We start from the raw sequence: 13,684 nt of genomic DNA, 5'->3' as shown, positions 1-13,684 counted from the left end.
CCGCGCGCTCAAACGGCATGCACACACACACACACACGCAAACACACACACACACACACACACACACACACACACACACACACACACACACACACACACACACACACACACACACACACACACACACACACACACACACACACACACACACACACACACACACACACACACACACACACACACACCAAAGCAACACCCTTTAATGACACACACACCATTAAACCGTTCGTCATGAATGTGCAACCAATAACATGCTGGTCTGGCAGCAGTGTATATAGCTGAGGCACCCAGGCTCATCAGTATGCTTCATAGATGAGAGATTGTAAATATTCATTTATTCACTTCTATTGTAATTCAATGGGAGGTGATTGACTCAGTTTAATACATCATTAGTGTTTTGATCTAAAAAGACCATTTCATTATTGAATGCTTTATAAGTACACACAAAAGAAGGATCAACAACATGTGACAGATTATGCATTGTTTTTCTGCATTCCATTTCATTCATTCCCCCTCTGAAAGATCCTGTCACATCTCAGTCTGCCTGGTATTCAGCCGCCGAGGGCCGGGGGATGAAAGGGATGTTGAACACGTCTGATTTCTGTTTGTTTGTGACTCAACACATAGCAGGATTAGACTACAAAACATTGTTGATTGCATTGGTAAACTGTCGGCAGCATTGAGTTAGTTGTGAATGAATCCTGAATAGCAACATGTGTTTCCCTAAAGAATATGTGCTGAATATATAGCATGGGGGTGTTAAATGCTATACATTACTGTATGATACAAAAACAACTCAAACATGACACATACACACCACCTTTCAAAAGTTTCGGTCACTTAGAAATGTCCTTGTTTTTGAAAGAAAAGCAAATTTGTTGTCCATTAAAATAACATCAAATTGATCAGAAATACAGTGTAGACATAGTTAATGTTGTAAATGACTATCGTAGCTGGAAACGGCAGATTTTTTATGGAATATCTACATAGGCGTACAGAGGCCCATTATCAGCAACCATCACTCCTGTGTTCCAATGGCACGTTGTGTTAGCTAATCCAAGTTTATAATTTTAAAAGGCTAATTGATCATTAGAAAACCCTTTCAAATTATGGTAGCACAACTGAAAACTGTTGTTCTGATTAAAGAAGCAATAAAACTGTCCTTCTTTAGACTAGTTGAGTATCTGGAGCATCAGCATTTGTGGGTTCGATTACAGGCTCAAAATGGCCAGAAACAAAAACTTTCTTCTGAAACTCGTCAGTCTACTCTTGTTCTGAGAAATGAAGGCTATTCCATGCAAGAAATTGCCAAGAAACTGAAGATCTCGCACAACGCTGTGTACTACTCCCTTCACAGAACAGCGCAAACTGCCTGTAACCAGAATAGAAAGAGGAGTGGGAGGCCCCGGTGCACAACTGAGCAAGAGTACTTGCTTACTTATCGTACATTAGAGTGTCTAGATTGAGGAAGTCAATGTTTTTATTGCTGTGCTGACCGAACAGACCATGGACATCCGGGTGACAGAACATAGGATAGCACAGTACAGATCAGAATAATACACTAGCAATCAACTATAGTGTACGTATAGCCCAGACATACTATAACACAGTTACACGACAGGGCATTGAGCAGTGCTGCCTATTACAATCATATATCAGGGGTGTGAGTTGACAAATTGCCATTCTAATTTGGTGTGGCTGTGTGTGCACGTCTCCCATGCTGTCTGAGGGAATGTGCCTGTCTGTCCAGATCTCATATTAAACAGACAGGCAGCCATCCACAGGGTTTCCCTGACGGACTGGGAAGTGTTCGCTCTCGTCTGTCTGTCAATATAGAGTGTATCAACTGCACAAGCCCCTGTGTGTGCGTTTCTCTAGCCTTGGCATATCGTACTCTCAATTAGGACCGACGTCACTGTGACAGTGTTGTGAATGGACACGTTCAGTTTAAAAAACAAGTAAGATCTTCACTCTCTCTCTTCCTCCCTCCTTCTCTGCACTGAATATGGTTTATATGTGTATTTGTACTGGGAACACATGGTGCCGAGGCTCACGTAGACGTTGTCTGTTGTCATTACACTGATGCTCAGTGTGAGAGGCATGCAGAGACAGAGAGAGGGACATATGTTCTGTCCCCACTCCCACTCATCAGGCCCCTGGGGCGGTCTCACTGTACAGTCTATGCCTGATCCTAGTGATCTGAGGGCAGTGAAGGCACATGGGGAATGATATGATAGAACCCTGGACCCCCCCCCCCCCCCCCCCCACACAGGGAACATTCTCTTCTTCTCTCTTCCTCTCAGGGTAGACTGGACGGACTGTCTCTTCTGCCCTGGTTGGATGTTTCCTTCATATATTTGACTTCTCTCTTGCTTTCTCTCTGTGTCTTTCATTGGGTTCTATCGATCTGCCTCTCGTCTCACTCTCCGGTATCTTTCTCTCATCTCTCGTCTCTCTCTCTCGTCTCTCTCTCTCTCTCTCTCTCTCTCTCTCTCTCTCTCTCACTGTCTCTCGTTTCTCTCTCTCATCTCTCTTGTCTCTATCGTCTCTCTCTCGTCTCTCTCTCGTCTCTCTCTCTCTCTAGTCTCTCTCTCGTCTCTCTTTCTCACTCCCTGTTTGGGTACCCAGTTGATCTGCTTCATCTCATTTTTGCGTGTGTGTGTGTGCGTGCGTGCGTGCGTGAGTGGAGGTGCAGCAGGAGGCATTGAGTGAGTAGAGAAGACAGTAAGGTGTCACGTCCCCTGGTGCAGGAACCTGTCACCACCTCTATTGTTTGTCTGGTTTCTGTGTGTTGCCAGAGCCCGTTGCCCCCTTTCACTGTCCCCACATGTTTAAGACTTTACTCTTTCCACCATGTGCGTGTGATTTGAACTCTGCCCCCTCTCTCTGTCCCCTCTCCCAGGGATATCACCTATCACCTGTCCTATCATGCGTCTGTGCTTTTATTGTTTGAGTGAGAGTGGACTCATGTGAATTGTGTGTGTGTTCTCTGTCGTTTGTGTTTTGTTTCCTCTGCTTTGTGATGTGCCCTGTTCTGAGCTCGGTGTGTGCTCTGCATGTGTCTCTGTGTTCAGATTGCATGTACGTGTGTGAGTGTGTATATGCACTCTCTGGCTACGCACTAGCTGATACAATAACGCAGAGCTCTGAATAAAGCCCTGCCCATGCATACATCTCCCCTTGCCCAGCCAGCACAGATACACTCATCCTGCACGCACATGTGCACATTGCACACAAACACACTCTTACAGGCACGCACACACACAGACACAGGCGTGTGCTCACATCTCATCCTGCCCGACCAGCACAGATCGCACACCCACACCAAGTAGATATAAATGACTAAACTCTGAAAAGGTAGATCATTCGATCCACTGAGTCGAACAGGAAGAAGAGATGGAGAAAATAGATAAATCAGCAAATCCTCTCTAAGGCTCGGGCCACTCTTTTGTCACCGCGCTGAATGTGTGTAACCCGGGGGATTGTGTTCCCAGGCGTGGCTACGTTATCGCTTGGGGTGTCTCGCGGTTGTCGGGGGGGATAAGTGGTCGTTGATAGGGGTCTGAATAGAACTGTCAGGTGCCTTAATGGGTTTCCACTGTTGGGGATGGACCACGGATAAAAGGGGAAGGTATGGTCTGCCCGATAGGACCCGCTGTGTGTGTGTGTGTGTGGGTGTGTGTGTGTGTGTGTGTGTGTGTGTGTGTGTGTGTGTGTGTGTGTGTGTGTGTGTGTGTGTGTGTGTGTGTGTGTGTGTGTGTGTGTGTGTGTGTGTGTTTCGTCTCTGGAACTGTGCTGCTTGGTGCTACCTGTGCTAGTTACATTGTGGTTATGTGTTTGCATGCGTGAATATTATATCTGATCCTGGATCATTCACAGAGTTACGATTCTTCACCCAATCGCTCCAACTATAACTTCAACCCCAATCCCAGTCGGAACTAAGCCCTAGAACCATCCCCATAGCCCTAGCCCCCCACATCACCACTAGCCTCATCGTCCTTTCCAGTACAAGCGTATGCAATGTGAGTTGAGTCATGAGATAGCCTGCAACCCACAGATCCTCTAGACCCAGTAGACCCTCTAGACCAAGTAGACCCACTAGACGCAGTAGACCAAGTAGACCCACTAGACCATCTAGACCCACTAGACCCAGTAGACCATCTAGACCCACTAGACCAAGTAGACCCTCTAGACCCAGTAGACCCTCTAGACCAAGTAGACACACTAGACCCAGTAAACCAAGTAGACCCACTAGACCCAGTAGACCATCTAGACCCACTAGACCAAGTAGACCCACAAGACCCAGTAGACCCTCTAGACCCAGTAGACCCTCTAGACCCAATAGACCCTCTAGACCCAGTAGACCCACTAGACCCACTAGACCCAGTAGACCCAGTAGACCCACTAGACCCAGTAGACCCACTAGACCAAGTAGACCCACTAGACCCTCTAGACCCACTAGACCAAGTAGACCCACAAGACCCAGTAGACCCAGTAGTCCCACTAGATGCAGTAGACCCTCTAGACCCAGTAGTCCCTCTAGACCCAGTAGACCCTTTAGACCCTCTAGACCCAGTAGACCCTCTAGACCCACTAGACCCACTAGACCAAGTAGACCCGCTAGACCCAGTAGACCCACTAGACCCTCTAGACCCAGTAGACCCACTAGAACCACTAGACCCTCTAGACCAAGTAGACCCACTAGACCAAGTAGACCCAGTAGACCTTCTCGACCATCTAGACCCAGTAGAACCACTAGACCCTCTAAACCCACTAGACCCAGTAGAACCACTAGACCAAGTAGACCCTCTAGACCAACTAGACCCAGTAGACCCAATAGACCCACTAGACCCACTAGACCAAGTAGACCCACTAGACCCAGTAGACCCTCTAGACCCACTAGACCCACTAGACCCAGTAGACCCACTAGACCAAGTAGACCCTCTAGACCCACTAGACCAAGTAGACCCACTAGACCCACTAGACCAAGTAGACCCACTAGACCAAGTAGACCCACTAGACCCACTAGACCCACTAGACCAAGTAGACCCTCTAGACCTAGTAGACCAACTAGACCCACTAGATCCAGTAGACCCACTAGACCCAGTAGACCCTCTAGACCCACTAGACCCATTAGACCCTCTAGACCCACTAGACCAAGTAGACCCTCTAGACCCACTAGACCCTCTAGACCCACTAGAACCACTAGACCAAGTAGACCCACTAGACCAAGTAGACCCACTAGACCCTCTAGACCCACTAGAACCACAAGACCAAGTAGCCCCTCTAGACCCAATAGACCTTCTCGACCCACTAGAACCACTAGACCAAGTAGACCCTCTAGACCCACTAGATCAAGTAGACCCTCTAGACCCAGTAGACCCAATAGACCCTCTAGACCCACTAGACCAAGTAGACCCACTAGACCCAGTAGACCCACTAGACCCTCTAGACCAAGTAGACCCACTAGACCCAGTAGACCAAGTAGACCTACTAGACCCAGTAGACCCTCTAGACTCACTAGACCCTCTAGACCGACTAGACCAAGTAGACCCACGAGACCCTCTAGAGTCTAGACCCACTAGACTCACTAGACCCAGTAGACCCTCTAGACCCACTAGACCAAGTAGACCCACTAGACCCAGTAGACCAAGTAGACCCACTAGACCAAGTAGACCCACTAGACCCAGTAGACCCTCTAGACCCACTAGACCAAGTAGACCCACTAGACCCACTAGACCCTCTAGACCCAGTAGACCCACTAGACCCTCTAGAGACCCTCTAGACCAAGTAGACCCACTAGACCAAGTAGATCATATAATTTCCTTATTATCTCCATTGTGTCACAATGCCTCATCATTACGGAACATATCCCTCTCCTCTCTGGTTTAATCTCTTTATCTATCATCATCCAGTGTGTTCTCTTGGGCCTGAAGAGAGGGAGGTAGGCAGGGGTGGAGGTAGGGAGATTGTTAGGGCTCACCGTTCACGACTCACAGTGCACAAACCCATCGGCAATCACTCCAATGAAACTCTCTCTGTCTGATGACATCTTCAGACATCTCCTGTGTGTGTGTGTGTGTGTGCCTGCGTGTGTGCGTGCGTGTTTGGGTGGGTGAACATTGGCAGAGGAACGTCACCAATGAGAATTATACTGAGAGGGTTTCTGTGGACCTCCCGCATACGCTGGTCAGGTTTCATCTCATGATCTGACGGAGTGTGTGTGTGTGTTCGTGTGGTTGTGTGTGTGTGGTTGTGTGTGTTAGCACAGGACAGGTTGTCTGGCTGTCTTTAACTCTTTAACTCAGGCTTTAGTTGACCTCAAAGAGTATATATTTGTTTTACCATAGAAATGTGTGTTTGCACCCCAGTGTAACAGACGTTTGCAGGCACAGCAGGTAAGCAGCTGAGTTATGAAGGAGGACAGTGGTTTGTTTATTCCCTGTCTGTCGCTGCATGTTTAACATCTCATGACATTATCAGCTCACCTGGGCATCACCTGTCTGGCCCTGTGCTGGTTGGTCGGTCCACAGCTAGCCATGCATAGCGCTTCACTGAGCATTACTGTGACAGGTTGAGCTGAGGCAGCAGAGAGATGCACACACACACCCGCACACAGTAGAAAACAGTATCTGATATGCAAAACACACAAACACACACTCACACGGCCCCACACCACCCGTTGCTCTAGAGCGGCTTGTCTTTTATCATGCTATCTATAAACAGGTAAAATGACTCATTTGCTCTCTCTCTCTCTCTCTCTCTCTCACACTCACTCGCTCTCAATTCAATTCAGTTCAAGGGGCTTTATTGGCATGGGAAACATATGTTAACATTGCCAAAGCAAGTGAAGTAGATAATAAACAATCAAAATTAACAGTAAACATTACACTTACAGAAGTTCCAAAAGAATAAAGACATTTCAAATGTCATATTATGTATATATAGTGTTGTAACGATGTGCAAATGGTTAAAGTACAAAAGCGAAAATAAATAAACGTGTTGTATTTACGATGATGTTTGTTCTTCACCGGTTTCCCTTTTCTTGTGGCAACAGGTCACAAATCTTGCTGCTGTGATTGAACACTGGTATTTCACCCAGTAGATATGGGAGTTTATCAAAATTGGGTTTGTTTTCAAATTCTTTGCGGGTCTGTGTAATCTGAGGGAAAAATGTGTCTCTAAAATGGTCATACATTTGGCAGGAGGTTAAGAAGTGCAGCTCAGTTTCTACATCATTTTGTGGGCAGTGTGCACATAGCTTGTCTTCTCTTGAGAGCCAGTTCTGCCTATGGTGGCCTTTCTTAATAGCAAGGTTATGCTCACTGAGACTATATATAGTCAAAGCTTTTCTTAAGTTTGGGTCAGTCACAGTGGTCAGGTATATTTACAATATCCTGTGTACTCTCTGTTTAGGGCCTAATAGCATTCTAGTTTGCTCAGTTTTTTTGTGAATTCTTTCCTATGTGTCAAGTAATTAGCTTTTTGTTTTCTCGTGATTTGGTTGGGTCTAATTGTGTTGCTGTCCTGGGGCTCTGTGAGGCCTGTTTGTGTTTGTGAACAGAGCCCCAGGACCAGCTTGCTTAGGGATCTCTCTGTAGGTGATGGCTTTGTTATGGAAGGTATGTGAATCGCTTCCTTTTAGGTGGTTGTAAAATTTAACTGCTCTTTTCTAGATTTGGATAATTACCGGGTATCAGCCTAATTCTGCTCTGCATGCTTTATTTGTTGTTTTTTGTTGTATACGGAGGATATTTTTGCCGAGTCTCAATTTGGTGTTTGTCCCATTTTGTGAATTCTTGGTTGGTGAGCTGACCCAGACCTCACCCAACCGTAAAGGGCAATGGGTTCTATAACTGATTCAAGTCTTTTTAGCCAGAACCTAATTGATATGTTGAATTTTATGTTCCTTTTGATGGCATAGAAGGGCCTTCTTGCCTTGTCTCTCCGATCGTTCACAGCTTTGTGGAAGTTACCTGTGGCGCTGATGTTTAGGCCAAGGTATGTATAGTTTTTGTATGCTCTAGGGCAACGGTGTCTGGATGGAATTTGTATTTGTGGTCCTGGCGACTGGACCTTTTTGGGAACACCATTATTTTGGTCTTCCTGAGATTTACTGTCAGGGCCCAGGTCTGTGCAGAAGATCTAGGTGCTGCTGTAGGCCCTCCTTGGTTCGTGACAGAAGCACCATATCATCAGTAGACATTTGACTTGACTTCAGATTCTCTCTTTCTCTTTCTCTCTCTCGTGTTTTTGTTCTCCTTTAAACACAATATATATCCTTGTATTCGCTGATATGTATAATTAATGCGTCACTTATGCAATGTATCTGCGCTTGTCTGGCTCTTTACAGTCAGTAAAGTTTAGCAATACGTACACTAAGATTGACATATAACCAAATTCCATCCTATTATTGACATTGAACTAACTAGGATCAGAAAAATACATGTGTCTGTCTACATATTGACATGAATGTATTGAGAAGTCTTATAGGTTGTTAAAGATGTTTTTCTTTCTTTCTTTCTTTCTTTCTTTCTTTCTTTCTTTCTTTCTTTCTTTCTTTCTTTCTTTCTTTCTCTCTCTCTCTCTCTCTCTCTCTCTCTCTCTCTCTCTCTCTCTCTCTCTCTCTCTCTCTCTCTCTCTCTCTCTCTCTCTCTCTCTCTCTCTCTCTCTCTCTCTCTCTCTCTCTCTCTCTCTCTCTACCTCTACCTTTCTCTACCTCACTCTCCCTTTAGTGCTGATGAAAGGTTTGATGCTACCTTCCACACTAACGTGCTGGTGAATGCGTCAGGTTACTGCCAGTACATCCCCCCGGGCATCCTGAAGAGTACCTGCTATATTGACGTGCGCTGGTTCCCCTTCGACGTCCAGAAGTGTGACCTGAAGTTTGGCTCTTGGACCCACAACGGCTGGCTGCTGGACCTCCAGATGCTGGACGTGGACACGTCTACCTATATACCCAACGGGGAGTGGGACCTCGTGGGTACGATTTCTCCCTCTCTCTCTCTCTCTCTCTCTCTCTCTCTCTCTCTCTCTCTCTCTCTCTCTCTCTCTCTCTCTCTCTCTCTCTCTCTCTCTCTCTCTCTCTCTCTCTCTCTCTCGACTGTCTCAATTAAATTACATTTGCTTTATTGGCATGACGTAACAATGTACATATTGCCAAAGCTTACTTTGGATATTTACAATATTAAAATAATAATAATCAAAATTGTCAACGGGACAACAGTAACAACAATAACCAAGGGTCAAAATAACCATACATTGAACAATAACAATAAGCATACAGTAGAGGACATGTGCAGGTTGATTGGTCTGTCAGACACTGTCCCTCATCTTATGACAGGCAGCAATGTAGTGCGCTGCCAACCCACAGCTCTCTGCGTCCTCCCCCAACAGGATGGGTAGCCTATTCTCATCAGAGAGGTCTTTGAAACCTTGAATAATGGTTTCAAATTTCGGGAAATGACACTCTCTAATTGTTTTATATTTTTTACATTTTGTCAGGAAATGCAGCTCTGTCTCAGGTTCTGCTGTTGTGCAGTGGTTGCACAGCCTTTCCTCTACAGGGAGCCAGGTTTTCCTGTGTCTACCCTTCTCAATGGCAAGGCTGTGCTCACTGAGCCTGTACAAGGTTTTTCTAAGGTTTTGATCAGTAACCATGGTCAAATAGTTAGCCACGGTGTACTGTCGATTTAGGGCCAGATAGCACTGCATTTTGCTATGTGCTTGTGTTTCTCTATCTCTCTGGCTCTATGTCTCTCTGTGTCTCCATCTCTTTCTCTACCCTGTCTCTCTTAATCTATCTGCTTGTCCCTCTGTCTCTGTACAAGCAAGTGTGTCCATGTCTCTATCGCTACAGAGGTAGGTGGGAATGGTTTTGTGGGAGGGGGGGTGGGGGTGTCACCCCAGCCAGTTATGACCCAGTGACCCACCTGGGCCATTGGAGGGTCCCTGAGGGGGGTGTCTGGGTATGGGGGGTGTCAGACTACATTTCATGTTCACTCCACACTGCCAGAGGGGGCATGTTACTTGATAAACTCTGCACAGTGAGAGGAACAAGTGTTTGAGAGTGTGTAGATCTTCGGCGTGTGTAAGACCGTCTTTTGAAGTGTGTGGTTCCTACTCGTGTGTGTGTGTGTGTGTGTGTGTGTGTGTGTGTGTGTGTGTATGTCAAAGAACATGTGAACAGGTCATCGATGAATCAATGTAAATGCATTGATTTGGAATTACCCCTAACAGTGTTTCATCGTGTGTGTGCGTGTGTGTGTGTCTCCTAGGAGTCCCAGCCAAGCGTAATGAGCTGTACTATGACTGCTGTAAGGAGCCCTACCCTGACGTCACCTTCACGGTCACCATGCGAAGACGAACCCTCTACTACGGTCTCAACCTTCTCATCCCCTGTGTCCTCATCTCTGGCCTGGCCCTGCTGGTCTTCCTGCTGCCCGCCGACTCTGGAGAGAAGATCTCCCTGGGTAAGGAAGGAACGCTGGGAAGCCGTCTTGGAAAGTCCGTCCATTATGGAATTCTATCCATACCAAACGTGTGTATTATTTGGGTTGATTGATGGATGTCTTGGGATGATGGGTTATCTTCCTGCTGTGTTCAGATGGGAACGTCTGAACACACATTCTGGAATCCTCTCCTTCCTGAAATTCGGTCAGGGATATTAGGCTTGATTAATAGATATCAAAGGGGGAGCAGTTAACTGTAATTGCTTCCAATTGGTAACTTGCCTCGGACATGTCAGAGAAACCACCAGTGTAACAAATTGGTTTAGCCAAGAGGTTATAACTGATCACTAGCGTAACGTAACGAATAATTTCAGATGACTCTCTCTCTCTCTCTCTCTCTCTCTCTCTCTCTCTCTCTCTCTCTCTCTCTCTCTCTCTCTCTCTCTCTCTCTCTCTCTCTCTCTCTCTCTCTCTCTCTCTCTCTCTCTCTCTCTCTCTCTCTCTCTCTCTCTCTCTCTCTCTCTCTCTCTCTCTCTCTCTCTCTCTCTCTCTCTCTCTCTCTCTCCAGGTATCACAGTCCTGCTCTCTCTAACGGTCTTCATGCTACTGGTTGCTGAGATCATGCCTGCCACCTCAGACTCTGTGCCTCTCATCGGTGGGTTCTGTGTGTGTGTGTGTATGTGTGTGTGTATACGTGCACGTGTTTATTATACATGATCTTCTTTCCTCTTATGGTTTGGTTTGATTGGCTGTGCGTTAGTGAATGTTAAGCCAGAGAGAGTGCGTGTGAGTGTGAGTGTGTGTGTGTGTGTGTGTGTGTGTGTGTGTGTGTGTGTGTGTAAACCTTGTGTTAATGTGTATGTCAGTACAGTCTGTTATCCTCTCATGGCCTGGCTAGGTTTGGTTTGACTAGCTGTATACAGTGCATTCGGAAAGTATTCAGACCCCTTGACTTTTTCCACATTTTGTTATACACTGCTCAAAGAAATAAAGGGAACACTAAAATAACACATCCTAGATCTGAATGAATTAAATATTCTTATTAAATACTTTTTTCTTTACATAGTTGAATGTGCTGACAACAAAATCACACAAAAATGATCAATGGAAATCAAATTTATCAACCCATGGAGGTCTGGATTTGGAGTCACACTCAAAATTAAAGTGGAAAACCACACTACAGGCTGATCCAACTTTGATGTAATGTCCTTAAAACAAGTCAAAATGAGGCTCAGTAGTGTGTGTGGCCTCCACGTGCCTGTATGACCTCCCTACAACGCATGGGCATGCTCCTGATGAGGTGGCGGATGGTCTCCTGAGGGATCTCCTCCCAGACCTGGACTAAAGCATCCGCCAACTCCTGGACAGTCTGTGGTGCAACGTGGCGGTGGTGGATAGAGCGAGACATGATGTCCCAGATGTGCTCAATTGGATTCAGGTCTGGGGAACGGGCGGGCCAGTCCATAGCATCAATGCCTTCTTCTTGCAGGAACTGCTGACACACTCCAGCCACATGAGGTCTAGCATTGTCTTGCATTAGGAGGAACCCAGGGCCAACCGCACCAGCATATGGTCTCACAAGGGGTCTGAGGATCTCATCTCGGTACCTAATGGCAGTCAGGCTACCTCTGGCGAGCACATGGAGGGCTGTGCGGCCCCCCAAAGAAATGCCACCCCACACCATGACTGACCCACCGCCAAACCGGTCATGCTGGAGGATGTTGCAGGCAGCAGAACGTTCTCCACGGCGTCTCCGGACTCTGTCACGTCTGTCACATGTGCGTGTGAACCTGCTTTCATCTGTGAAGAGCACAGGGCGCCAGTGGCGAATTTGCCAATCTTGGTGTTCTCTGGCAAATGCCAAACGTCCTGCACGGTGTTGGGCTGTAAGCACAACCCCCACCTGTGGACGTCGGGCCCTCATACCACCCTCATGGAGTCTGTTTCTGACCGTTTGAGCAGACACATGCACATTTGTGGCCTGCTGGAGGTCATTTTACAGGGCTCTGGCAGTGCTCCTCCTGCTCCTCCTTGCACAAAGGCGGAGGTAGCGGTCCTGCTGCTGGGTTGTTGCCCTCCTACGGCCTCCTCCACGTCTCCTGATGTACTGGCCTGTCTCCTGGTAGCGCCTCCATGCTTTGGACACTACGCTGACAGACACAGCAAACCTTCTTGCCACAGCTCGCATTGATGTGCCATCCTATATGAGCTGCACTACCTGAGCCACTTGTGTGGGTTGTAGACTCCGTCTCATGCTACCACTAGAGTGAAAGCACCGCCAGCATTCAAAAGTGACCAAAACATCAGCCAGGAAGCATAGGAACTGAGAAGTGGTCTGTGGTCACCACCTGCAGAACCACTCCTTTATTGGGGGTGTCTTGCTAATTGCCTATAATTTCCACCTTTTGTCTATTCCATTTGCACAACAGCATGTGAAATTTATTGTCAATCAGTATTGCTTCCTAAGTGGACAGTTTGATTTCACAGAAGTGTGATTGAATTGGAGTTACATTGTGTTGTTTAAGTGTTCCCTTTATTTTTTTGAGCAGTGTATTACAGCCTTATTTTAAAATTGATGAAATAATTTTTTACCCTCATCAATCTACACACAATACCCCATAATGACAAAGCGAAGACAGGTTTTTAGACATTTTTGCAAATTTATAAAAAAAATAAAAACAGAAATACCTTATTTACATAAGTATTCAGACCCTTTGCTATGAGACTAAATTGAGCTCAGGTGCATCCTGTTTCCATTGATCATCCTTGAGATGTTTCTACAACTTGATTGTCCACCTGTGGTAAATTCAATTGATTGGACATGATTTGGAAAGGCACACACTTGTCTATGTAAGGTCCCACAGTTGACAGTGCATGTCAGAGCAAAAACCAAGCCATGATGTCGAAGGAATTGTACGTAGAGCTCCAAGACAGAAGTGTGTCGAGGCACAGACTTGGAGAAAGGTAGCAAAAAAAGGTCCCCAAGAACCCAGTGGTTTCCATCATTCTTAAATGGAAGAATTTTGGAACCATCAAGACTCTTCCTAAAGCTGGCTGCCCAGCCAAACTGAGCAATCGGGGGAGAAGGGCCTAGGTCAGGGTGACCAGGAACCTGATGGTCACTCTGACAGAGCTCCAGAGTTCCTCTGTGGAGATGAGAGAACCTTTCAGAAGGACAACCATCTCTGCAGCACTCCACCAATCAGGCCTTTATGGTAGAGTAGCCAGACGGA

General features: G+C 46.4%; 1 protein-coding gene across 1 annotated transcript in view; it reads left to right on the top strand.

Annotated features, from left to right (window-relative positions):
- The window catches only part of LOC139574316 (neuronal acetylcholine receptor subunit alpha-7-like), an 89,428-nt gene that overhangs the window by 62,481 nt on the left and 13,263 nt on the right, over nt 1-13,684 (top strand). The window contains exons 6-8 of the mRNA XM_071398787.1: nt 8,736-8,983; nt 10,278-10,472; nt 11,020-11,106. Of these exons, the coding sequence (XP_071254888.1) occupies nt 8,736-8,983; nt 10,278-10,472; nt 11,020-11,106 (530 nt within the window). The remainder of the gene's footprint in view (nt 1-8,735; nt 8,984-10,277; nt 10,473-11,019; nt 11,107-13,684) is intronic.

This window comes from Salvelinus alpinus, chromosome 4 (assembly GCF_045679555.1).
Source record: "Salvelinus alpinus chromosome 4, SLU_Salpinus.1, whole genome shotgun sequence".
Lineage (NCBI taxonomy): Eukaryota > Metazoa > Chordata > Actinopteri > Salmoniformes > Salmonidae > Salvelinus > Salvelinus alpinus.
The sequence above is the reverse complement of the archived record's forward strand: the minus strand, read 5'-3'. Positions and strand labels throughout refer to the sequence as shown.